Below are 27,039 nucleotides of genomic sequence, written 5' to 3'. Positions count from 1 at the left end.
AAGCGGGCCGTGTTATGCCTGGTGCCGCTCATATTTACATATTTATAAATACTGGGCTGTACAATGAGACAGGGCTGTGCCAAGAACAACACTTTCTGCTAGTGTAGGGCCCGGATGCCTGGGAGAGGGAACAAAGGAGCCACAGCCACCTTCAGTGGCACAGAGAGGGTTCACAGAGCTTGACTTTACACACTGTTAAAGTCCATATGGAAAGAGATGATGACAGATGATGCACTGCAACCACACTGCTTTTCCTGCTTGTGTTTCTTTCTAGACTGATATACTGTGTGATAGAACATAACTTTTAATAAATATTTGACCTTTAGCCTAATTTAATGGAGGTGGGAATGTGAGTTTCCTGCAAACTGCCTTTCTCTGCCTTGTAAAGCTGTTATCTTCTCCTTAACCTCTGGTAGGGATCCCCAACCTTTTTGTTCTGAATGAAATAATGTCTACTCCTGACCCACTTGTCACCAGTTGCATATGTCCAATGGGTGTGATGTATTTTTTTTCCACTTTGTTTGATTTGAATGATTTTTAAAGCCAGCCACGTACAAGAGGAAAAAAAGAAAAGATCAGACAAAGCATAAAAATTAATGAGTTAACTATCTTGTGACCCTCAGATGTATCATGTGGCCCTTTGTGGGGGTCCTGACCACAAGGAGAGACCACTGAAACAGATAATTTTGTCATTTACTGTCATCATAAGATGCTGAATCTCTCAACTTCAAAAACTGATGAATTCACCCAATTTGTCTTCTTTTTCATTTACCTCTTGCATTGTTTTATTTAGCCAGAGCCACAGATATCTGTTTTTGAAATTTCTGCCTCCACCTCAATACAATGGAGGTGAGTAATATTTAGGTTGTGGTGCGTACAGTGCTGAAGAATAGCATAAAAGTTTCTTCTCAGAAACAATACTCTGGATAATCCACAGAACTTGCTTTCACAGAACTACTTTCTGGGATTGCTCTCGACTAAACACGTCCCTGTGATAATAACTGGATTATCCAGAGTAACAGGGACACTGTTTTTACAATGCTGTGAGCACCACAAACACAGTTCCATTCACCCCATTGTATTGGAGTGGAGACAGAAATCTCAGACACAGATTTCTCACAATCTGGCTGAATAAAGCCAAAAATAATCTGAATTGCAGGAGAGTGGAGAGTCTCAGCATTATACGGTGCCTTTTCAAAAGCTTGAAATGAAATTAAACACAAAATATCAGCTGTGGGGAGGTTACAATACTTATCAACCTTCAGAAATATGTTCATTAAACCCTAATGACCATAGAAAATAGACAGGAAAAAGTAGAAAGCTACTAAAACAAAGGTGCCAGCATTTCTTAGTCATTAGCTATAATATCAAGAAATGCTGCACAAGCGTGCCACACTACCAGTCTCATGAATCATAGGGTGTTGCACTGCAAAATGCCAGCTTCTACTTGGTGAGTGCCTGTTGTGTGATGTTTTCACAGACTGCTATTAATGTCAGGTGATGCCTCTGAGACCACACGCTCACACTTATTCACACACACACATAGACACACAGTCCACCGTATCCCGAGGTGGTCTCCGACACATGCTCAGAGTGCAGTGCTACGCCATTGTTCCATCCTCCTACCCATTTATCCATTCTGTTAAGCATGACACATGTATTAACAGTGGATGGATCCTGGAGCTGTGTGTCCTCACACCATATGTTTTCCTTTCCCAGGTCCTATCCTCTCCAATAACCACCCGTTTCCACCTGCTATATTGCAACATGCCACAAGAGGGCGTACTTGCACTTTCACATTGTGTTGTAGCGTTACGGCCATGTAATGTAGATTTACTGCTGTTCTTTAGCTTTAATGTGAGAAAGTACAGACAAGCTGAAAATGTTTTATTGAGATACATTTTTATCAGTATCATATCATCATGTATGCACACTGTAGCAAGCCCTTAGAAGGGCACAATGTTTGCAGGAAACACACAGCATTGCATTCATGTGATAAATGAATGCCAGGCAGGTTTTCTGTGTCTGTGAGGTGCATCTGCCGCCTGCCCGAATGGGAAATTAAAAACTGTGAGGGGAAGTTATGCTAAATCTATAAAGTTGGCCAGGAAATCTCTCCCCCTTCGCAGTGGCAGTTGTTTGGGGAGAAGGAGCACCGTGCTTAAATAATAACATTCCAGGTGGCTTAGTTAATGAACAGTGAAAATCAAATATGGGGCCTAATCTGGAGCTCGTTACAGGAAGTTTCTTTACAGGGAAGTCAAAGGCAGGAAGTGCCCTTGGGGAGAGACTAGACACTTTTTGAAGCTTCAAAACAAGGAAACTTATTTTTGGTTTATTTAAGTTACAGCATATATCATACATAAAATAAAATTAAATCTTAAAGATTTGAATAAATGAGTATTGTTTAATGGTGTTTTTTTTAGGAAGAGTTTTTAAGCAAATTAGTTCTGATTTACTTATGACTTTATATTACAGCATTTTTGAAAGTGCATCTCCATGAATAGTAAAAAAAAAAAAAATACTGCTTTAAATGTATGTAGAGGTATGCTCAGCTATCTATATGTAAGCTTCAGTGTCTTATTTACTGTCTTAGCTTGCCACCTTGTGGTGAAAGTTGGTTATGAAATCATATCCTTTACAAGAAATGACTTATAATCGGAGATGTGCTTGGAATTTGATGAGAAAACACCAGTTTAAGAAACTAAGAAGCCAAACCTTCAATATACATAGCTACACTCTCACAGCCAGTCATGCTAATGGTGCCTCGTCTGATCTAGGATACTATGAGTGTGCATTAGGAATCAGATTTTATCTTCCAGTTTTTCAATCAACACTTCCACCAGTATCATTAGAATAAAAGAAGTGATCTGTAATTATCCTTTAGTATCACTGGAACCATCTGACGCGACGGACGTGGAGCATTAAAAGCAGAAACCCATATGAGACGTACAGTAAAGTAAATGTTGGTTGGAGTGATGTTGGGGTTGTTCACTCCACGCACAGACAGCCCGAGAGTTATTACCCGGCACTGAATCTAAGAGATGTTTTATCACGTTATTAGCTCTTTATTTTCCCTCTGTTACGGCGGCACTTCCTTTCATTTTGATATCCATTTCCGTCCTCGCGAAAGCACAGCTCAAATAAACCTGTGTTTTAATTTGGTTTTGTCAGATTCATAACGCCACTTTAAAAGAACATGACATGCAAATGTGTTCGGCGGTGTTTTATTGCAAAATAATTTTCTAAGAAGTTGCTGAGGGAATGAAAGTGTAGAGAAGGGTGGGGGGAGGGCTGGGGACAAGTTGTATTATTTAGTGGCCGCTGCTGTGGGACCTAATTACAGTTATGCATTTCTTACTGTCTCACCGAGTCTTAAAACTTTTTTATTAGAATTACTCACTTCACTTCTCACCCACTGTCACACTTCCTGTCACACTTATTGAGCCAACCAACTTGATTGTAACAAGTATGAAACTACTCCAGTTGTCATAACCATAATGTGTTAGCGTCTCATATCATTTTAGAAATGATTATTTCACTGAGCACCCTATCGCAGTCTCACGGTGTAAGCTCCTGTGTACAGAAGATGCAAAAATAAAATTAGGGAGAAATGAAAGGCAGAGTTGTACAGTAGATGTAGCGATCTAATGAAAGCTCTGCTGACCTTGCTCATGTAAAGAGCAGCCTCTTGCCTTGCTAATAGTTACTTGCTGTGGTTGTGGTGGTAACAGAATAACAGGGACACCTCAGAATGCATCACAAACTGAAACAATAATGCTGCGAAAAGAAAGTTTCACTGATATTTTCAACTATACGGACATGGAGGGAATCTGTGGAATTATTATATCTGAATGTATTTCACTGTGAGATGTTCTTGTTATTTTGTTCATCTTGTTTCGATGCTAAATATCTCACTTGAGTATACAAGAATTTACCCCTTAAGCCAAGATGAAAACAGGTGAAAACAATTTTGAGATTTTGGCCTATTTTGCAAACATCTTCTTTCAGACTACTGGAAAGAAAACCTCAAAAGAATACAAATTCGGATGTACGAACTAGTACTTTACCATAGTGTCTTATTTTTGTCTTTAAAAATGTATGGGAATTAACAATACATATCATTAAAAGCCATTTTGTCAAAGTGAATTTTCTGTCATACTCTGAGCCAAAAATCTCCACTTCATTGGCACTTACACACAAAACTTTCCAGTTTTATTCCTGTCTATAATCTGAAGGTTTTTACAGAGGGGTTTATTTATATATTATTCATAGCCTTATTTATGTAACGTTTTATTCCTAAAAACATGGCAAAAACTTTGATTTTGAATTCATGTGGTGAAAAAAAGAGGTATCAAAAAATACCCTCTGAAAAACCTTTGACTCTAATATGTCAGCAAAATGAGCCTGACTTTATCGAATGTACAGATTTCTGTTCCAGAAATGTGCGCAAATCAATGCATATTAAGTTAGATAAATTTGAGAAAACTTAATAACTGTTAGTTAAATTATAACTAAAATTGGGACTGTGAGCTGAAGGTTTTTCTGTTGGTCATCCTAATCCTAGTTATCTCTATGTGTGTAGAAGAGGCATTTAAAAGGTGAATTCACTGAAATGTCTCCGTTATCTTTAGCAGTATCTACCTGTCTAACCATGCAGATACTTTTGGTTTCAGTAGTCCAGGATTTGAGGTGTTGGTCTTTCACAGTTCAGCCATCACACTATTACAGTGGAGGTGAAATAGATTTTGTTTGTAGGATAGTTATCTTTAAAAACTGTAACAGCAACATGGTTTTCCCAAAACACTGTTTCTATTATAGAGGATAATGTCATCTCTGGATAGTTTCAGCTGGGACTATACCAAAGAAATAGTTCATCAGAAAACTGTTGACAGTGAGATCTGTGGATTATTCAGTGCATTAGGACGGCCGTGGAAGAAGTATTCAAATCCTTCTCTTAAGTAAACGTATCAATACTACATTGTTAAAATAGTCAGTTACAAGTAAAAGTCCTGTATTCTAAATTGTACCCAAGTAAAAGTGCAAAGTATTAACATCAAATATACTTAAAGGTCTGAAAGAAAAAGTGCTCATTATGCAAAATGGACTATTTCAGATTCATATATATTGAATTACTGAATCATAATTAGTGAGACATTAATGTGTTCATCACTTTAAAAGTTGCAGCTATTGAAGGTGAAGCTCATTTTAATTACTTTATATACTGCTGAGTAGTGATCTATAATAATGCATCGTCGTTTATTGGTTTACTGCAGTTATATTAATCTGAATCTACAAAGTAACAAGTCAAAGTAAAGTGTACAATATTTGTCTTTAAAATATGGTGGATTACAAGTTTAAAGTAGTATACAAAGGAAATACTCAAGTAAAGCACAAGTACCCTTAAAGTTGCACTTAAGTACAGTACTTGAGTAAATGTACTTAGTTACATTCCGCCACAGAGCAGGGACAGTGGCAACAGTTCTATTCACCTCCTTTGTATTAGGGTGAAAACTGGACCAATTAAAGCAAAAATATCTTTCAGACTAGCTATAACTGCAGGTAAGTGAGAAAAGAACATTTTTGTTTCTGTAATTTGGTTGAACTGACCCTTTAAAGTCTTCAAAGTTTGAGTGTCTATGGCTCATTGTGCAAAGCTGACAGTCTCAAATATCTCATCCATCCATTTAGCCCCACTGACAGTATGATGCACTGCTGAGGGTGTGTGTGTGAGTGTGTGTATGTTTGGGGTCGGTGTGTTGGGTCCGTGGTGCTAATCTGCCTCTTGTTCTCTCATTGGCCGTAGTGCATCTCTGGGTAGGAGAGGAGGACCAGCCAATGACCCATGACCCCGCGCTGACCCACGACCCCAACCATCTTAACAACGACCTTAACCACCCTAACAACCATAACCTAGGTGACCCAGAGGGGCTGGACGCCCACGCTGTAAACAAAGACTAACGGCCCACACCGGAGCAAGGCAGGATGATGAGGATGAGGATGAAGGCGATGATGAGGAGGAGGAGGATGGAGGATAAATGAAGGAGTACACTATAACAAAGACTTTATTTAAGATGAAAAAAAAAAAAACACATACTACCGTCAGAGTCAAGAGAAGGCGTGAACTATATGAAGGAAAGTTTGGGACAGTTTCCTTTTGGGGGCCGGATTTGCGAGATGCTTGGACACTAAACAAAGTGACGGCAACTTTCCTGTTTTGTCTCCTGTGGTCTGAATGCCCCTTGTCTTTGTTGTCTTTTCTCTTATACAATGTTTTTTTTTTCTTTTCATTTGATGAAACTACCTGTCTGATTAGCACTTCCTGTAACTGGCACCGCAATCTGATACATTCCTTGAGCTAGATAGGTGTGTCTTTTTTTTTTTTCTTTTCTTTTTTAATTAGGATTGAAGTGTAGTGCTTAATCAAATGCTTTCAAAGACTTTTTCTCTCCTGTTAAATGAAGTTATTTCACGAGTCCACGGACCACCATTATATTGTACCTGGAATGTATTCTACTGTAGAATAGAAACTTAACCGGACTGTTGACAGAGACCAAGCACATTTCCTGTCGGACCAGCCGCTTCTGGCTCTGCTATCAGCTGTCATAGAGTCACTATTTATGTCCCATGACCATGCATCACACTGATTATGGTTAACAAAGGACAGGGCACCATTTGACAATCTGCAATGCAAGTCTGTGTCCAGGAATAATATGCTGGTAGAAAAACATACCCACAGTTGACTGTTGATGATGGTGGTGTTAATGATGATTGTGAAGAAGACAGAATATTCAAACTGCCCTAAATGTACTTATAATACTATATCCCCCCCACCCCTCCATAACCGGGCCAGTACAGGCCTTCACCCTGCTATATGGCTCCCTTTGTCTTTTTTTCCTGTTCTGTATCATTCAACATGGCGCCCATAGACGCTTAATGTACATAGAGAGATATACAGTAGTTAAAAAGAAAAAAACAAAACAAAAGTTTTAAAGCATTTGTGATGAGGAAAAGCAAAGTAGTTTACATGGCCACATCTTCAAAAGGTAGGCATTTCTTCTAAGAGTTTGACTGAGAAGAATTAAAGAAAAAAAAAAAAAAAAAAGATCTCGAAAAAAAGGGGGAACAGTTTCTTTCTTTATCGCCCTCCGCCCCTTTCTCTTCATCTCTCATGTCAACCTCAAGGACTTGCAGATGTTTCTAAAATACTGCCACCAATCATTGTTGCACAGTGTTACTGACTACTGAAAATGGTTTGATGTATTTACTTTAAGATGAGAAAAAAAGAACAAAAAAAAACTGGAAAAAAAAGACATATTGTGTATAGCCTTAGATACAAGTCATCTGTTATTGCTTCACAAAGCTATGTAGCTGTGCTAGACCGTAGGACGTAGGGTTGATTTTATTTTTAATTTTTATATGTACTGTACATTAATGCCTTCTCCATTTACTGATCGAGGAAAAAAAAAAAAAAAGAGGAAAAAGATGACAATCGTCTCCTGTGCTGCAAACATATTTGCCCCCATATATACAGAATCCATTATGCATAGAGGGACTTAATCCTTTCTTATTTCTTTTCATTTGTTTTGGTTCTCAGAAGTATTTTGCACTGTGATAGTATTATAAATCCAACCTATACAGTACAAAACTAGCTAACTAACTAAACTGAAGGTGTGTGTTTGTGTGTCCCTTGGCATTGTGAAATGTTTCTACGTCATTTTTTGTGAACCCAGAGAAAAATTCTAATGCGGTATGTACAGTCCAAATATAATACTTATTTTAGTTTGAGCAACCTCTATACTGTATGTGGCTTTGACAAATTGTTACCCCGATTTTCTTTTGTATGCAAATTCCCTTTTGACCTGCAGCGTAGGCCCGTTACTGCTTTAGCCTGCGTGATTTTCAGTGGCTCAAATTCCAACTTGAGGAGATTTTGCTGCAGTACAGCCTCAGATTTTTTTGTTTTTCCATTTCAATTTGATTTATGTAGATTACAATTAACCATTCTTTCAATTCCAATATGCCAGGAAAAGAGGGGATTAAAAACTAAAATAATAAGAGTGAGACATATGAAATGTGAGAAGTATTGGTTGTAGGGAAATATAACAGGGTGTTTGAAGGGAGGAATTCTGGGAATGGGGTCTGAGTAAACCAATCAGACGTATCCTGCTGGAGGCACTGACCAGTGGCTTTGACCTCTGACCCCATCTCTGTTTTCCAGGGGTGTAAAGATGAGAGATTAATGGCGAGAGTCTCACTTGGGCTCTCTCCTTCTCTGAACCAGCTATAATGAGCATTCCACTCCACATATTATGTACAAAACCTGTCTTGTGAGCTGAACACTCTTTATGTTTCACTGTACCCTCATGGCAGATGCTTTGTTTTGTAACTACTGAACTGTACTTATAGTAAAAATAAAATGTATTCAAACTAAAAAAAAAAAAAAAAAAAAGATTCTCACAGAGCAACGGCCTGTTTCATGTTTTTAATTTCTTCATTTCTAACAGAGCGAGAGTCGGGAAGGCGAGCCGCCGTGTCGGAGTGTCACTGTGTGATCAGATGTGGGTAAACTGTTTGGAGAGTAGTCCATCACTTCCAACACAAGTTATTATCTCTCAGTCAATTTGACGGCGAAGCTTCACGGACTGTGATCATGATGTCGAATACACATAACTAAATTACTGTCTACACCTCTTCGTCTCCCAAAGGTGTCCATAAAGTAGCTGTAGTGAAACAATGTGGGGATGATGGGAGGCACGTGAGCGCACTCGGAGCATCCCACGTGGCAAAATGTAAAGGGAAGATTCAGACATTTAAATGACTTTAAATCACTTTAGGATTAGAGATGTGTAGCGCATATCATACATCTTTGTCTCTTGCCTTATCTCTGTCTCTGCTCCCCATTCAGCTTTTTTGTCTCGAGGTTAAGTTCTTTTTGACATTGAATGCATGCACCTAACTTCTCTATCTTTGTCTCTTCTGGTCCACCACACTCATTTTTGAACAGTCTCCCTTTATACACCACTCTTTTAAATCACATTTTCTAAGCTGAGAGCTACAAATATTCTGTCCACACCAAAAAACAGTTTTAAATAACATGATTTGATGCTTTACTATCAGAATGAAAAATCAGATACCTCATCCAATGGCATTCTAGCTGTTGCTAGGAGATTTATAGTAAGTTGTTGCAAATGAACAAGACAACAAGATAATATTCAGCAGTGAGAGAAGAACTAAAATCCTAAACCAAGGCACAAAACTGCGTTTCAAATCTTACTTATCAACAAAAGGTACTAAAAGTAACAAAAGTAACATATTCAGCAAGCAGAAAAGTCGTGTGCATGTAAATATTATTTAGGAACTGCCACAGTAAGATGCTGGCAGGGCTCACCCACCCTAAGGCCCACACACACCAAACTGACATCAAAGAGCTAATGGAGTGTCTCGGCCAAAGTTCTGTTTTAAGACAAAGCAATACTACAGCCAATGTTTACCCAGCATGTATGTCCTGCAACCTGTGACCTGCGCCTGAGAGAAAGAAACTGTATAGCAGCAGGCAGCAGTCGTGTGTTGTCATCATTCAAAAAGGGAGGCCGGAAACCTGACAGGATGAATTGAAGATGCTGGTGAGCCAGTTAGCACATTAACAATACAGCCCCCATGTTGAAAAAAGAAATGATATTGTTCATGTGCTACCAAACAACAACACAAACAATGACTGGCCATTTCTGTGAAAGAGCTCAGTCATACCTAATACAACAAGTTTGTTTTGACCTCACACCCTCTTGACTTTAGTTGTCTGTTTGCTTTCCTCACTTTTCTTTCTCTTCTTGCGCGCTGAACTGAACTGCCAGTCAGTGATATTTCTCACCGACGGGTCCAACGCTAATTCAGTATGCTGAATTGGCAAAAAAACCCAAAACAACAAACAGTGCAGGACACACCATAAAAACTAGGGTGAGAGACCCTCACCGACAGCCAAACATTGACCAACAGCTGACTGTCGGCTTGGTGTGTCAGGGCCCTCCCACAGGGACACTGGTTGGCACATGTTCTGCAGCCTGAAATAGAATTAAATGTACGTGAATTATTAAAGCATTATTAAAAAATTAAAAATGTATTAAGATTTAGAGAGTTAAAAAGATCAGTGTGACAGAAGTTATTGTGAAACGTACTGAGAAATCTGAATCCAATATTCTGTTATTGCTAAAGATAGTAATCTGTTTTTGTTTTTAGTTATTTTCCCACTGTATATATGTATATTGCATATCCACTGCATACTTTTAACAAACTCTGGCACAGATTAGTATCCATCTGTTGCTGTGCCTTTGATGTGTGCTCAGCTGCGGCACTTGAGGATCAGTCAAATACAACCCTTTTATGACATGTTTTCATACTGTGACAAATTCATTTTAAAAATCTGAGTGCAGTCATTGATTAGATCATTTAGAGGAGCCTTTGCACAAATGCATTATTTTGATGTTGATAAGAGAACAATAAATTTTCACATTGTTAAACCTTTTAACAAAGTCCAAATGAAGACTTTGTTAGGGTTAACCAGGGCAGCAATATTACCCACATCACCGGGTCCTGACCCCTATCATAGGTTGCAAGGCCTTCTTGATTTTAAGTAAGAAAACCTTCTTGAAAACATACAGTAGGTCTATATTTGAGCATTTTGTTCATTTCTGTGAGAAAAAATAAATAGTCAGGGGACATCAGTTTACTCAGTGATAGAGAAGAGGTCTCTTAGGGAAAAACGTTGGGAGCCACAGACTTACATCACTGAAAAGGCCAATATTGTCCAAAAAAGAAACAATAACTGTACAAATGAGACATTTCAAGTTTTTATCTGTTCATTTCAAAACTGTTTTTTTATCCTAAAGATTCAGTTAAAATGGGTTTAAAGACAGCATTCAAGGTCAGGCAGAAATGTACATCATTGGGTGCCAGTACAAATACATTTTGCAAAGCAGTCCCCTCTTATCATAACAGCTAACTCCAACACAAAGTTTCCCCCCACACAGCCCAGCTGGCTCAGCTGACTGTGCTTTTCAAAGGAAGAAATATTTTACGGTTGATCTGCGCCGCATTGATGGAATCCGTATTTGTGTTAACCTAACGTCAGGACCCCAAAGGCTGCCGTGCCGCTGGGAGGCTGCCCAGGTCAATGCCTTACTAATTTTTAAACGGATCAGCTGCACCGCACCAGATGTGGGGGGCCTCAGACCACGAGTCTCCCAAGTCTGTTCCCAATAAAACTCACATCCGGAGAAAGTAACTGTTTGACTGGTTTATATCCACACACATGTACACACACACACACACACCACCAAGGATGTTTCAGATGGCTGGATGTGAGACTGAGCAGGAACAATCAGGATATTACTTGCTTTGCCAGTGAGTGTGTTCTGTGTGCACAACATACTGTAAATTTTAGGTGTGTGTGTTTGCATGTGGGCATGCATGGATGGCTCTGTGTGTGTGTGTGTGTGTGTGTGTGTGTGAGTGAGCCCTTTACATCTGAGTAGGTGTGTGTCTCCATGTAACGGCGCACATGTGTCTGATTAAAGAACACATTAGGTCATCTTTCATTCCATCCGGCCTGTCGTGTATGTGTGTGTGTGAGTGTGCATGTGTGTGTGTGTGTTACTGTTCAGCTGAGCAATTTCAACATTTGAAGCGACCTCTTTCACAGTGTGATGAACACCGCTCTTTGCCCTTCATTTAACTTCCTCTCTCGTCATTTGCTCTGTCTCTCCCCCTGTCTTTCAATTCTCTCTCTCTCTCTCTCTCTCTCTCTCTCTCTCTCTCTCTCTCTCTCTCTCTCTTTCTCTCTCTCCCCCTCTCTCTTTTCAGTATCCATTTCCTCTCATTTTCCTCCATGGCATGTTGTGCAGCCGTGTGTGTAAGCACATGTTTGTGCATGCATGCTGGCGTGTTGTATAATTGTCTCCGTCTACGTGTGGATTGATGCATTTCAGATGACGCTTTGCAGCGGTTTGCCGTTGCCAGCGTTTGGTTGGTCACCGGGCAGATGGTGACCCACAGATGAACCCGTCTTTCTGCTCATTTTGTTCAGCTGCCTCTAATTTTCCCTCCTCCTTTACATTAGAATGGCTTGGCTCTTGCAGTGCAGTGCTCTGGCTTGACCACTAGAGGGCGCAGCAGACCAGGTTTTGGTGCAAGAGCTGGTGGCGGGTACGTTCCTCCTCTGAGGAAGTTGTATGCTGCATTGCAAAGCAGAAATTATTTGGAGGTTTTAGCAACCTTTTAATGTTTAAATTTAACTGTTCTTTGGCCAACAAAATCACGAATAAACACATTATTTATTATTTCCCTATTGTAATTTTATTTGTGGAAGTGTCTCGAAGGCAATTTACAGACCTAATAACTATAATAAATATAATATATAATAATTATGTAATCAAAAAATAAAACTGAAGCATTGTTTTTGGTGCCTGCTGCTTCCGTCTTCTTCCTCTGCGAATGGCGGGTGAAAGAAGGACTCCTGTAACTCGTAAGGATTCAGCGTCTTGCTCAAAGGCACTATAACAAAAAGGACGTTATGTGTCTTGTGTTTCTAGCGTGTCATCATTTATTTCCTCCCTCTTTTTGGTCTGCTCTCTGCCATCTTCAGACATAAGATCTCCTCCCTGACTGATCTAAGCAACAACTCCATTTTCTTTGTCTAAAGATTTTTCTTTTCTTTTTCTGTTTTTTTCCCCCCTTTTAATTGTCCCTTAGTAAGCTCTCAGTTTTGTGGAGGAAGACTAAATAAGATTGAGGTACCCTTTTACCGTGCAGATCTATTTTATTTCTGTTAAACACTAGTTTAGTACCTGCCACCTGCTGTGTTTTGCTTGGGGCTTAGATGATGCAGTTTTCTCTTCACTCGCATTTTCTTTTTCCGACCTGAACTAAAACTCTGCTTAGGTGGTTAAGTTTAGTTTTATTAAGTTATTTGATCTGGCACCACCTCAGGGTACTTTTCACTTTCTACCTTCTTCTATGGTTGTCATTGTTTCAATATTGTAAATACACCAATAACCAGAGTGTAAGACAGCCAGGAACACTCCGAAAGAAACAAGAAACACTGGTGTAATATAAAATCACTGCAGTGGTTTACAAAAGGCCTGCTTTTTATTATTATAATGTTGGTAACTGAAAAATTACACTAAGTTAGGTTGACATGTTCCTTCCTTCTCCCTCTAGATCAGATGTTCTTAATTGTTTTTCAGCCAAGGACCACAATATCTGTCCCTGGGAATAATTTCACGTAGCTTATTTTTGTACACCTCTATAGTCTTAGTTGTGTGACAGAACAGCACAAGAGGAATGTATAAGTAAGATATGAGACATTTATTAAAAGTATTTGCACCATCTCGGCACAGAACTGCAGTAAAACAATGCAACTGATATCTCTTTAATTAGCTGCAAGCAACACTGTACCTAAGCAAGATAATGAAGGCAAGTCAAGAGAGAAGGGCTAATTCGAAGTGCATTTTAGAACACACACATGCACACACATGCGTATACACACACACACACACACACACACACACACACACACACACATTTCACTCTTTGTTCCGACGTAGGCAAAATAAAATGCCTATTCTGAGCATTAGCAACTATGACCTATTATGGATTTAAAAATTAAAGTAGGCTTCAATGAAGCCTTTTGTAAATTCAAGATAAAACATTTGCATATCATGATTATTTAAATGATTCAAAAATATTTCCACACACCCCTTGGCAGAGTGCCACAGACCACACTTTGAGAATCACTGCTCTCGAAGCCTCCAAGAGCTGTAACACAGGATACATGCAGACATGCAACTTGAATACACTGCACAGAAGATGGACTTCATTTCAAACCATTTGAAGTCCAAACCTAAATTTAAAATGATTTATTCTATAATAAGTAAATATGTCATATGGACTAAACTACTGATTACTGTTTTATGATGTGGTAAATATGCAGTCACAATATTAAAGTATTCAGTATACAATGCAAGCAGTGGTAACACAATTTGTACAAACAGCAAATCAATTGCCATCAATTGATTATTTAATTAATTCAAAGTCTAAAATGACAAAATGTGTCTGATTCTATTATCTTAAATTCTTATCTGTTTTTACATCACTCCAAATTGATTCTATGAACTGTTGATTGGACAAAACAAGCATCTTGACGACGCTACGTTGGAGTGTGAGGATATATAATCAGCAGTTCTCACTATTTTCTGACATTTTCTAACCAAACAATTAACAGATGAATCAAAAAAGAAATCAATAGACTGATCAATAAAGAAAAATAACCCTTAGCTACAGCACTGATTTTAAGCAGAACATACACTAAGAAATGCTAATGTGACAGCTTGCCCCCTCATTCTCATGCATCCTTCTGTTTCCTGCTAAGCATCTGTGCTTACGTATGTGGGTGTGTTAACGTCTGTATGTGTGTCAGCGTGTGCCCCGGCAAATTGTGTGTATGTGTGTGTGTGTTTGTGAGTGTGTGCGTGCTTTATGCAGGGCTAGTGTGTTGCGGCCTCCCTCTTTCTCTCTCCTGAGCTCTTATGAATCGATGATCATGTGGTGTAAGGGAGATAGATGGCCCCCAGCTCCATCTTGTCTCCTCTAATTGTAAAATATTAGTTACATTAGACTCTGGCCCATGATTAATGGAACTTATTTGGAAGGTGGACTCTCTCTCTCTCAAGCACACATACTTTCTTTCTCCCTCTCTCCCTCTCTCTCGTGGTTACCAATGGTCTCCAAAGTCTCTTCCTGAAAGAATTGAGTGATTTCACGTAAAGCGGACAAATAGGCTTCCCGTGGTAGAGAAAGTGAAGGAGAAAAAGACAGGAAAGAGAGAAGAAGAAGAGGAGGGGGAGAGGAAATGAGGAAGGGAGATAAGAAACAGGGGAGAGCTTATGGAAGGGGGTAAATAACAGCTCTACCAGAAGAGGTTTTAAAGAGTTGTGGTGTTGGTTGAAAGCGATTTAAGCCCCTCGCTAGATAATTCTGAGTTAGATTATTCTGTATGCGGGATCACACTCAAAACGTGATCAAGTCTTGATCGTGTTTACAAGCTGATCTCTGTGAAAAAGGGATATTTTTGTCTAATGCTAATGTTACCTGCCTTGCATCCAAAGAGGAGTTGCGAAGTTCAGACGGTGAAAGTTTTGAAGCCTGCACTGCAGAGCGGGAGCAGCACAGAGTTCTGTTCTTGTTTTTGCAAGCTGAGAGAAACACATGCATGTACGGACACACGGACATGATAACTCCTCTCCTCCTGTTTTGCACAAATTGGATGCAAGTCCTTGAGGAGCACCTGGCAGGGCAACGTGACACACACACACACAGCACTTCAGTCTCTGTGTTGAAAACACTTGCTGTTCTTCAGCTGCAGCTTGTCTCACTTACACCTGCTACCAGCAAATACAACTGATCCATGATCAGCATGTGTTGTGGTGAAGTTGGCGTCATGGCCGTGTCCTGCGTATCTTTTTGCGTCCTGCATGTTTTTTTGTTTTTTTAATTTGAGGTGCACCATGTTGCATTTTAAAGTCCAGATATCATAACCATATTATTGTAAACTTCTCAAAAAATATGTTTAAGTGTCATAATTTTGAGGATTGGCATTTTACACATGTAAGCAGAAATATCAATCACTTTCCAGCACAACCAAACATTCTGTCTGACAAACACAACTTGCAAGTTTATTATTTCATTGATACAGATGTTTCCATGGCCACAAGAGGAGGGAAAGTGACAAGAGGATGGAATTTAATTTCTGAAACACACCTCCGTGTACTTAATTTGATTGACTTCATTTTTGCTGTCCGTTTCATGCCAGCAGTTGTCATCACTCATCAATCAAGTGGATTAATTATCGTCATCTAGGTCAAAACATATGCCAAATATAAATACAGTTAAAACTGGAATTATTGGCTCAATCTGCCTCTTAATGACAAGAAAAATATCTATAAATAATACTTATAAATAGTTAGTGACATGCTTCTCTATAGTGTCTGATTGAGCCTGGTTTAGTTGAATTAGTTTAGATTAGCTTAGAATAAGTTGAATTTAGTTGAAGTTGGTTTAGTTTTTTTTGTCTTATATTCCAAACATTTTTGCAGGTGTGTTAAGGTAACTAGCAGGAGAAAACAATTTGAAAATCACAGCCATTTAACAGCACATTTGCTCTTTGATAAAACTGATGTTAAATACAAGCCCTCTGCTTAGCGAGACACTAACAGGTGAGAGAAGTAGTTTGATCTTTTACTTAAGTTAAAATAACAAAAACACAATTTAGATATTGCTATTACAGGCACAAGTCTTCAAGATGCATAGATATTGTTAATAAAAACTAATTAAGTATCAAAAGTAAAAAATACTTTTAATCAGCAGGCCCCTGCAGGAGAGAAAAAAATAAATAAAATAAAAAAAACCTTTATGGGATGGATTGTGCTATCTTACAGTGTATGTCACAGAAATTAAACAGAAATGCTGCAAAATGTTCTAGTCGGCTTTTTTGGGCCATTTTGCACAAAAGAAGAATAACATAATTGCAGTAATTCAATACAGAACTGTACATATTTATGTTTCATACGTGTATAGAAACACTGCAGATATAGAAATACAACAATGCTAATTAAACCTGTGTTCTACATTTGGCCTCCAGTTAGCAGCCACATCATACCTTATGTCCACTCTTACAAAATACCCAGCGAAGAATCTTTTTGCACGCCTGATCCAGCCCTGGAAATCTTCCACACATATGTCCAGACATACATTCATTGCATTCATGTGGCTGGTGCTCATAAACTTTCCACATGTGGAAAACAATTCCTCTGTGGGGTCGAGGGATAGAGAGTAAGGTGGAAGGAAAAGGGACACAAAGCTGGGATGGACTGTAGACTAGTCTGCTAGAGAACAGCCACATCCTCCCCTACAGTTTGAAAATGCCCCTTTTTTCTCACCTGGCACAAGTCTTTGATAGAAGTCATCATGAAATCAAAATAGACACTCAGTGCTGAATGTCCTGATAAGAAGATTATGCTTTTCTCATTTCTTTTTAGATGTAGATTCAGTGTATGAGGTGGGTTGTCCCTGTAGTTACCATTAGGGTTATAGAAAGGAAGTTTGGTGGTGAGTGAGTTTCAGAGAGAAAACAGTTGAATAAATGAATTTTGAAAGACACAGTCACTGAATACATTTTGTGTGAAACAATGAGAAGTGATCCACAGTTTAGTCTACACTGACCACTGATTGAATAGTTTTGAGTAAGTGAACTCAGTGTTAAACAATGGATGTTAGGGATTGTTAAAAATAGTAATGTAGCATCTAGTCAAGGTAAAGCAACTAATTATTTATAGGTTGGCTAGTTTACTCTAGAACTATGTGTCATTATTTACAACCAGTGAGCAGCATTTATAGTTGCCTCTCTCTCTCTTTTTTTTAGCAAACAAGTTATTATAAAGTTGTTGGGCTTGTTGCATGTTTCAGTGTTGCTATATTCTCTTGCTATAATCATCTCCAGTGTTCAGTTTAAATGTAACAAAACATGTTCATAGCTTTAAATCATGAGGATTTGCAGTGTGTGTATATATATGTACGTAATAAACACTTTTACAGTTACTTTCTAAGCAGTAACCAAACCCTCCCTTCCTCGGGGTCCCTATGGCAACATCTTGACTGTCTCAGTCAGTCTGCCTGTCTGTTGCTCTGTGTTTTCTAACTGTTTCCCTAACTTTTAGCTGTTATCGCTGTGTATTGAGGTCAAAGGAAGTTCATGATGATTAATGCAGCAGAGCAGCCGATGCTCTTTGTGTCAGAATGTGAGTGAGAAGCAGGTGGCCGGCATATCTATCAACCCCCTCTGCCCTCCATTTTTTCTTTTCTTTTTTTTCTTCTCTTTATTGCTGAGAGACATGGATGACAGCCTGCACACACACGCGCACACACTCACACTCTCACACAGACACAGACACAGGCTCACATGCAGTTGGGCATCCATTATCTGTGTACAGTGACAGGTCAGCAGCAAATTGTGCCTCCCTCAGTTCAGCAGGGACTCTGACTGAGGAAAAATAAGGCAAGGCCGGGTGTCTAGCCTACAGACACACACAGACACACACACACACACACACACTGTAAGCCTACAAAAAGATGCAAAATATAAAAAATGATACAAATGAATGGCTGAGTGAGTGAGTGAGTAAGAATATGGATGAGTGACGCATACTCATTCACTTAGAGTAATCAATACAAGGAATTATAAGTGAGTCAGTGAAGCCAATTCTCATTCCCAGGTCGTCAAATACAAACACTTTGTCATGTCCCTCAATGTGTGATATTGCCGCAAAAGACACCCTTTAGCATCTTTATGACCTTTCTACTACCTCCAATGTAAACCTGTCTGCTATAATACTTGACTCTGAGAGCAACTGGCATAGCATAAAGAGTGAGATAGTGCATAGGGCAGGTGGGAGAGGAAGTGGGTGGGTCAAACAAAACACAACTTTTACCCAGGAGACCAGTTTGTGTCCTGTGTGAAACCAAAAGCCATCATTGTTTTAATTCCGCAATTAACGTATGGTCATTGTGCTGACATATTTACGTCACCTGACTTTACAGAACAAACGTGCTTATTTTACCCCAAAACATGATCTTTTTTCTAAACCTATAACCACAACTGTTTGACAACATTAATCATGTCATGATTGGCTGTTCGAGATCAATTTATGTAGCTGGGATGTGAGCTGAGCTTGACATCGTGTCCTGCCTGAACGAATACTACGCTCAGTTTAATGTATGAATGACAAAAACAATGTGTGAGTGAGTGAGTGAGTGAGTGAAAAAAAGAAAAAAGGAAGAGAAAAGAAAGGAATAAGAAAGAAAGAAAAGAAGGTGAGTTAGTCAACAACTAGGTTTGTTAATGAGAGAAGAAATGGATGAGTGAGTGTGTGAGTAGTGGAAAAGCAGTATGCGCAAGCAACACATTCACATCCCAAGCTGTCATATACCAACACTTTCTTGTGCCTTTGGCGTGTGATACTAATGGCACCCTTTGGTGTTTCTATGAAACACACTCTTCAGTGTCTCCGGGGTGAAACTTTGTTGAACACATGGTTAAAGTTGTGGATAGGCTTGGCAACCAAATTACTTGGTTAGATTTAGAAAAAAAAACATCATGTTTTGGTTTAAAATAAGTACGTGAAGTCACTAAATAACAGACAGATGCGAGTTACGCAATCGTATGTTAAAACAGCATTAACTTTTGGTTTCACACTAGACAAAAATCGCTGTCCCCTGGGTGAAAGTCTGTCAGCACTTCTCAGCGTCAAGGATGCTGCCTTAGTAGCACGGGTCCATCCCAGTCGGGTCCTACAGAGGCTAGGCAAGACTCCCCCCGAGCATTCAGTGAACACACACTGGAGCAGGCTAGCGAGTGCCCAGGTGCGCATCATTGAAGAGGCCTCACCTTCAAGTCCAGCAAATCATGCACAAAGAATTGTGGGTACTTCATGCCTTCTGAAGATACACACATGCATCCTTGAAAATTCTCTGAATTCAGGGAATTCGGTGACTGTTTAAGGATCCTTCCTTGACTTTGAGAAGCACCATGTGTTCGTTTGACCCGTCAGCCTCCCTATCTCTCTTGCCTAAAATGGAATCTCTCGCTCTTTATATTATGTCTCTGATCGTCAAGAATTGCCTAGGATGGGTTTGTACTGGAATTATTTCAAGGCCTGCTCTATCTCATGAAGATGCCAAAGGGTGCCTCCAGCATCAGTATCACATGCTGATGGGTGTGACAAAGCATCGGTATATGATGACCTGGGTATGAGGAACAACTGGTGTGAAAGAGTGACTTGGTGAATGAATGAGAGAAAACAGGTGTGTGTGAGTTATGATGTCAGTGAGTCAGTGACTGAGTGAATGAAGTGAATGAAACAGAAACTTTAAGCACAGGCATGAAAAAGAAAAGCAGTATACTGCAGAAAAGAGCCATAAAAAGTGAAAATAGAACAAGAGATGAAGACAGAAAGGAAGGAGCTGCTATTCTGGGTTCTTATTAACAGGTCCTACTGGTACAGCAATTAATAATCTAGTTCAGTATTTAACATGGGACCTAGTCCCTGGTGTGGACGTTTTAGCTGGCTTTGATGCTGAAAGAGCTCCTTCCCCTCCACCCGTCTCCCCCCACAGTTCCTCTCCTCTCCTTAAGTGCCTCCCCTGGTGTTATTTGCGTGTTGGTTTTCTCTAGTTAAGCTAGGAAACAGACCAAATCGCTATTCCCCAAACTTCAGGCCAATTTTCTATCAACACGCCGGCTCGTTGAGGGAAATGCTCTTAATTCATCAGAGGGAATCTAGAGAAGGATAAATTCCCTTCAGGCTGTTTGAAGTAATGTAAATGTATTTATTTTTGGAGGGGTTGGGTGTGTGTAAGGAGTTAAAAAAAAAGATTATTTTTCGAACACCAACAGATAAAGCGCTCTGCAGATACAAACAGCAACTACACTTCTGCAGTATTGGTTTCCCCCCACTGACCCGTCAATGGATACCCCAACACGATTTGTCCCAAACGCCAGAGTCATGACTCAGTTAGAGCAAAGCACACAGACATCATACATGCACTGCTACAATCAATACAAGCAACTGTACCCACCTTATTTTTAGCCCCCATGATGCCTTGCGTATGGCTGTGACTTCCAGCACTGAACTGTGACCGGCGTTTTCCGTTAGCTAACGGTACGCTAATTACTTTAGTAGATCGTATGGGATAATGAATGAGATATATTGTAGTCATACCTCTGCTAGCTCTGACAGCTATCTCAAAGCAATGGTTGTTTCTTCTTTTTCAGTAGCTTGCCTTACCATTAACATTTTGTTCAAGTTAACAGAGGGTGAGTTAGCTTTCAGTAAACATCTACTCTTCTAAAAGATGATTTTTGATTTCTTACAACTCATAAACTCATTTTTATTACTGCTGAGTTCTACTGAGTAAAATGTGACGCTGAATTAAGCCTCAGTGATATCAATAATATAAAGTAGCTGTAACTTTAGGCATTTGTTTTATACAGCAGAAGTAAATCAGAAACACTTTCACAGCCTAGATGACTAACATTTAACAAATAATTCAAGGTAAGCTGCAGAGTTTATTTTTAATGTGCAAATTTTCTAGTGAATGCAGACAGGGAAAGACAGTGAAATTGAGTATTGACCCTGAGTGACAAGCCTGTCATTTTAGGTGTCGTTCTCTTTCGCAGATTCCGATTCAATACTTCTCTGCTGTCTCATGAAACTGTTTTGGTTTTATTATTTCTCATGTCAACTGTACCTTTGGTGAAAAGAAAATTCCCTTTTTGTTCTGGCTGAATTTTCAACACACTGTTGTTGAATCCACAAATTTAGCTTAGTCTGCTTTACACAAAGACATTTTATAGAATGCTAATTTAATCATAGTTCAATATTTTTTACAAAACAAAGCAGTATTTACTAGATTGAAGACAAATTACTTTTAAAGAGAACCACCATGGTTAGCTGCTAAGATTAGCCACTGGTGCTAACCATAGACAGTCAATAGGACCAGCTAGCTTACTTCTAACTTCTGCTATCTCACCAGAAGTTGCGCCCATAATCATTACTACAGTAGTGCCCTCAAAATTAAGGTGAATACAGGGGTCCAAATTAGATATAAAAAGACACACCTTATAACTCCAGATCTGAGCTCATCAGAGCTTCTTGCAAATAGACAGCATAACTTTCAAAAATACACATTTGCCAAAGTTTGAACAAATAGGCTTCGGTGTAAAAACAAGGAAGTATAGGTAGCTTTAAGTTTAATAATCAGACATTCAGTAGGGTTCATCCTTAACACCAGAGTGCAGGATAAAAGCTTGACGGTTGTTGCGTGTGTTATTTTTACCTTCTAGTCAGATGATGAAGCCTGGTACATTGTGCAAATTTATAGTAGATGGAAATTGACATGGTGAAGTAAGGAGGGAAGAAGAAGAAGCAGAAGAAGAAGAAGAAGAAGAAGAGCTCCTTATATTTTTATATTTAGCTTTCTATTTTGTCTGCATTTAAAAATCAAATTAATTTAATTGTCACCTGGACCTCACCCCATTACATACACAATGTCTTATTTTCAAATATTTTCAAATTATGGCCAATAAGCTATTATGGCCTGTTTTCAGTCAACAGTTGTCTTTATAAGTTAGAGAGAAAAAAAGCAGTAAAGGCAGTTTTAAACATTTACAGGTTATAAATCTGAATACAGAATACAGGAATTTTAAACAGATGAATATCCGCAGACTATAGAGGAAGTACGGTTTCAAAACTATTTTTTAAATGTAGATGCGATGGCATCTATGTGTGTGTGTTTGTGTGTGTGTATGTGAGGGTGTTGCTGCAGTTTGCTGAGTAATCTGGGAGCTACAGCATAAATGCAGGTTATTGGACAGATGGTTTAGCACATTTAATTGCTCACACCTTCTGTGTGTCTCTCTGCCTACAATCTCTCTGTGTGTATCTTAGTCTCTTATTCTCTCTTTGTCTTTTCACACTAATCTCTGCCTTAAATAGTCATGAACTTCTATTTCCATTAGAAGTTTCAACACTACTCTTGGTTTTAAATTTAAATCTTGCCGTCTAATATAAGGTATGGCCACATTAATGTATTACTGTATCTTTCTATATACAGACACCCTCCTGCACTAATACACACAAAAACACGCACACATTTCCCCAGGTTTCTCCCTCTCCTTCTCTCCTTACACAAACACACACTGCAGAAGCAAGAATGTACATATAGAAGCCAACAAAAGCCTGCATTAATGTGCACATATGCAGACGCATGCACACAGAAACACACTGCCACACACATACAGAGGCCCATAAAGACCAGGAACAGCGTGTTGGCATCCAACCAAAAGCTGCCGTCCTTAAATGCCATTTGATGCCAGCACTGCCATCTGTTGCCGTCTTAAGATAGCTCCTCTCACAAGACGCAGGCGAGATAACACTTTTCCAAGAGCTGGGGTGTATTTTTCGCATATGGCCACAAACCGTTCAGTATAAGCACAGTTTGGGTAAATTGTAACTTCAATGCAATAACTGTCTCTCTCCTGTCACTCAAAGCTACATGTGTCTGAAATTATTGTAAAAACACAGTGAAATACCAAAAAATGCAAATAAGAGTAGAAAAGAAAGAAGACAGAACAAGAGGAAGAAAAGAAGCAAGACCTAGAGGGAATGTAGACAAGAGATCGAGAGGTCCATCCTTATTTTACCTCCAGCAGAGTATGTAAGTGTGTGTGTGTGTGTGTGTTTATGGGTAGAGATAAGATAATTACAGCAGGCTAAGGGGGTGAGTGTGGAGTGGGATGTGGGTGTGCATGTGCATGTGTAGCAGGTGAAACATGGGCATGTTTGTGGCAGCGGTGTGATATATCAACTCCCCCCCAAAACACACACACACACACACACACACACACACACACACACCTCCACCTCCACCCACTGAATCCTCTCCTCCTGCCCTCCGCTTCACTTCCTCTCCCCCTTTTCCTCTGATCTCCATGCAGAGGGCCTTAGGGGGTTAATTAACAGGCTTAGATAATGCCACACTAATGAAAGCAAGACCACTGTTTCTCCTCTCTCTCTCTCTCTCTCTCTCTCTTTCTCTCTCTATCTCTTTCTCTCTATCTCTTTCCTCCTCTATCTATGCATCTCTTTTCCAACCAGAGTCATTCAATATCAGCATTATTTCCAGGGATATTGGGCCAGATTTATGACACTCCATGAAACATTTCACAACAAACAACACTTGATTAGGGTTAGAAAAATACTCGGTTTGCTTGCTAAAAACATGGCTAGAAATGCCTCGAAATCTTGTTAAAAATATCAGCTTTTGTTGCTACAAACACAGCTGGACATGTCCCAAACTCTTGTTAAAAATACTACCTTTTGTTGCTACAAACACAGCTGGACATGTCCCAAGCTCTGGTTAGAAAACGCCAGCTTTTGTCGCTAAAAACACAGCTAGACATGTCCAAAACTCTTGTTGCTACAAACCTAGCTGGGCACATCCCAAGATTTGCTAATGAAATATTAGCTCCTGTTGCTCCAAACACGGCTGGGCATGTCCCAATCTCTTGTTAAAAAATACTAACTTCTTAAACAGTGGTCAGCTGCTTGGTGGCCAGTTTATTTGTCATGCCATCTTCCTGATGAGAAATTTAGCTTATATACACATAATCTGATCTTCATCCTACATGTAAAAGTTAAAAATATAACATATCTTTGGTTTTCAGAAATGCACAATGCCAACATTGTATTCTGGTGACTGTGTTGGAAAAGAAGTCAAAGTAACAAAAATCTATGGTCCATCAAAGATTGACAGGATTTCTTCCTTGTTCACTGACTGGTGTGATGCACAGCTATGGTGAGCTCAGTGCCACTATTGGTGGTGAGGGATATATGAATGAGGCTATAGTTTGAATCAGCATTTTGTAGCTAATTTTATTCAACCCTGATTGACTGAAATGTCAAGATTCCACAAAAGAGTTTTCCAGGACTGTGATGCAAATCATGACTGTCCTGGATCACAGCAATGCAATGGCTGGGAGGATGACACAGAGAAGCAGAAAAGGCATTTTGAGATGTGAGGATTTAGTTGTAGCGATATGTAGAGTATCTTAGACCCCTCTCAGTGATAAAGTAAGCTAATGTGGGGCAGCAAAGTAACTTCGAGATAGTTTTAGAGACAAATCTGAGGCAAACAACCTTCAGAGGTCAATTTAAGACATCATTTCCCTTCAAAACACTATATGAATTATGAAGCTCACATGGCTCACATACTTACCTGTAAATTACAACATGAGACATGTACAGAAAGAAAGAGTTTCTGATGAGCATGATAATGAACTCACAACGACAATTAGCTGCATGTCATCCCCAGATGGATGGATACTGAAACATCCATTTACACTCTTCAAATGCCCTCTACAGTCATTATAGAAAAAAACAGAAGGAGAGCAGAGTAATCAGAATCAATGACAGGAAAATATCTGAAAACACAAGGATTTCAAAAAGCTTAGCTTAAAAAAACATGAGCAAAACAGTCTTAACCAAGTGTTATATTCAGCTGTTTCTTAAAGGACAACTTCAGTATTTTTCAACCTGGGCTCTATTTCCCCATGTGTATGTGTGCGTATGATTCATGGGTACCACTCGTTCTAAAATTGGTTCAGTATTGAGCCGCGAAAAGAGATGAAACGGTAATGGGGGCAAATGCGTCCCGTATAAAAGTGCTTTTTGTCGCCACTGACCGGTTCAGATCGCCAGTGCTATCTCTGTAAATAGCATATGGTAGCGGCCCTGGGGCAGTGGTGAGTGTGAATGAGTGGAGTCAGCTGTCAGTCAGTGTTGGAGCAGAATGGCGGAAGTTGTCCCCGCTTGGTAATGTAAATGAGTATGTGTGTGTTACGCTAGAAGAGTCAGAGGACAGAGTCTTTTACGTGCTACCCCCTGGAGTGTTACCGGAGTTTTTGGAGTGCTCAAATAAACGGGCCTTTTTCCCGAACGCAAGAACAGGATGTCGCACAACACCCCGTACAGCTTTCATAGGCTGCCTTTGTCGGACGGCGAGATGCTGAAGTTGTGGCTACTTGTGCTACAAATGGATGCTAACACTCCTCTCCAGACACTGTGCCTTGCAGACCATCGGGTCTGCAGTGCTCACTTCTCCCAAGATGACTACTGCCAGCCGAAGAAGAGAAGACATCCAATCCCGAAACACCTCTTCCTCAAGAAAACGGCTGTCCCACGAGTAGAGAGAGCTACAGACACAGTGGAACAAAGATCGTGACATCACACAGCCCAGAGGTAAGGGAAAGGCTAAGTTAATATGCTATTTACAGAGATAGCACTGGCGATCTGAACCGGTCAGTGGCAAAAAAACACACACTTCACACACACATACTCATTTACAATACCAAGCGGGGACACCTTCCACCTTTCTGCTCCAACACTGACTGACAGCTGACTCCACTCATTCACACTCACCGCTGCCCCAGGGCCGCTACAATATGCTATCTACAGAGATAGCACTGGCGATCTGAACCGGTCAGTGGTGAAAAAAAGCATGTTTATACGGGACGCATTTGCCCCATTACCGTTTTATCTCATTTCGCGGCTCAATACTGAACCAATTTTAGGAGGAGTGGTACCCATGAATCATACGTACACATACACATGGGGAAATAGAGCCCAGGTTGAAAAATACTGAAGTTGTCCTTTAATGTGTTGACCAGAGAAAATAAATTACTGGCTTAAGTTACAGATATCTGTTCATGGATGTTCTTTTTTTAACCTTTGTAAAAAATACTATTTATGGTGAAGATGATTTAGAGTTTCATTAAGCTAAAAAGACCTCAATGTGAACTTTAACATCAACATCATGGTCACTGACAAAGTCCCAGCTGACACTCAAAAACAGAGGTTGGATTATGATCTCCACCCATATATTACCACCTGTTATCATGTGACTGAGGGGTTCACATTTTTGTCACGTGATGAAACCTGACACCAAGCTGTATTTGCTGAATGATAAGGAGTTGCAGAGCAGATGCAATTGAAAGCGTCAGATCCTTAGTGAGTACGCGTTTGAGATTAGATTCTCCTTACCAGCTTACATGATGGGTTGGCATACTGTATTCCCAAAACTCTAGCCCCTTTAACACTGTGCTGTATATAAGGTACGATCACCAGGGGAGGTAGTAACAGCCCAGAAATGATATCTGTATAAATGGGACAGACAGCAAGACAGGACTATGGGCAGGACGGGTGTGACCCACAGTGAGAGATTTTAAAAGCAGCTGTTAGCAGTTAGCAACTAACTCGAAGAAGAAGAACAGCAGCCTGAAATGTTGGTAAATTTAGAAAACAATGAGATTGGAAGGCTGCTTACCCTCTGAGTACGGGACGAGATCAGCTGCTTTATAACAGGGATGGTAAA

The 27,039-nt window shown here is 39.7% G+C and overlaps 1 protein-coding gene across 6 annotated transcripts in view; it reads left to right on the top strand.

Annotated features, from left to right (window-relative positions):
- The window catches only part of znf536 (zinc finger protein 536), a 279,521-nt gene that overhangs the window by 243,465 nt on the left and 9,017 nt on the right, over positions 1–27,039 (top strand). The window contains exon 8 of one of the 6 annotated variants that reach the window (XM_033617203.2): positions 5,807–8,465. The exons of the other annotated variants lie outside the window; for them this stretch is intronic. Within the exon in view, the coding sequence (XP_033473094.2) occupies positions 5,807–5,961 (155 nt within the window). The 3' untranslated portion in view covers positions 5,962–8,465. Of the gene's footprint in view, positions 1–5,806; positions 8,466–27,039 lie in introns of those variants that run through there. 6 annotated transcript variants of the gene reach the window in all.

Source organism: Epinephelus lanceolatus, chromosome 2 (assembly GCF_041903045.1).
Source record: "Epinephelus lanceolatus isolate andai-2023 chromosome 2, ASM4190304v1, whole genome shotgun sequence".
Classification (NCBI taxonomy): domain Eukaryota; kingdom Metazoa; phylum Chordata; class Actinopteri; order Perciformes; family Serranidae; genus Epinephelus; species Epinephelus lanceolatus.
The sequence above is the reverse complement of the archived record's forward strand: the minus strand, read 5'-3'. Positions and strand labels throughout refer to the sequence as shown.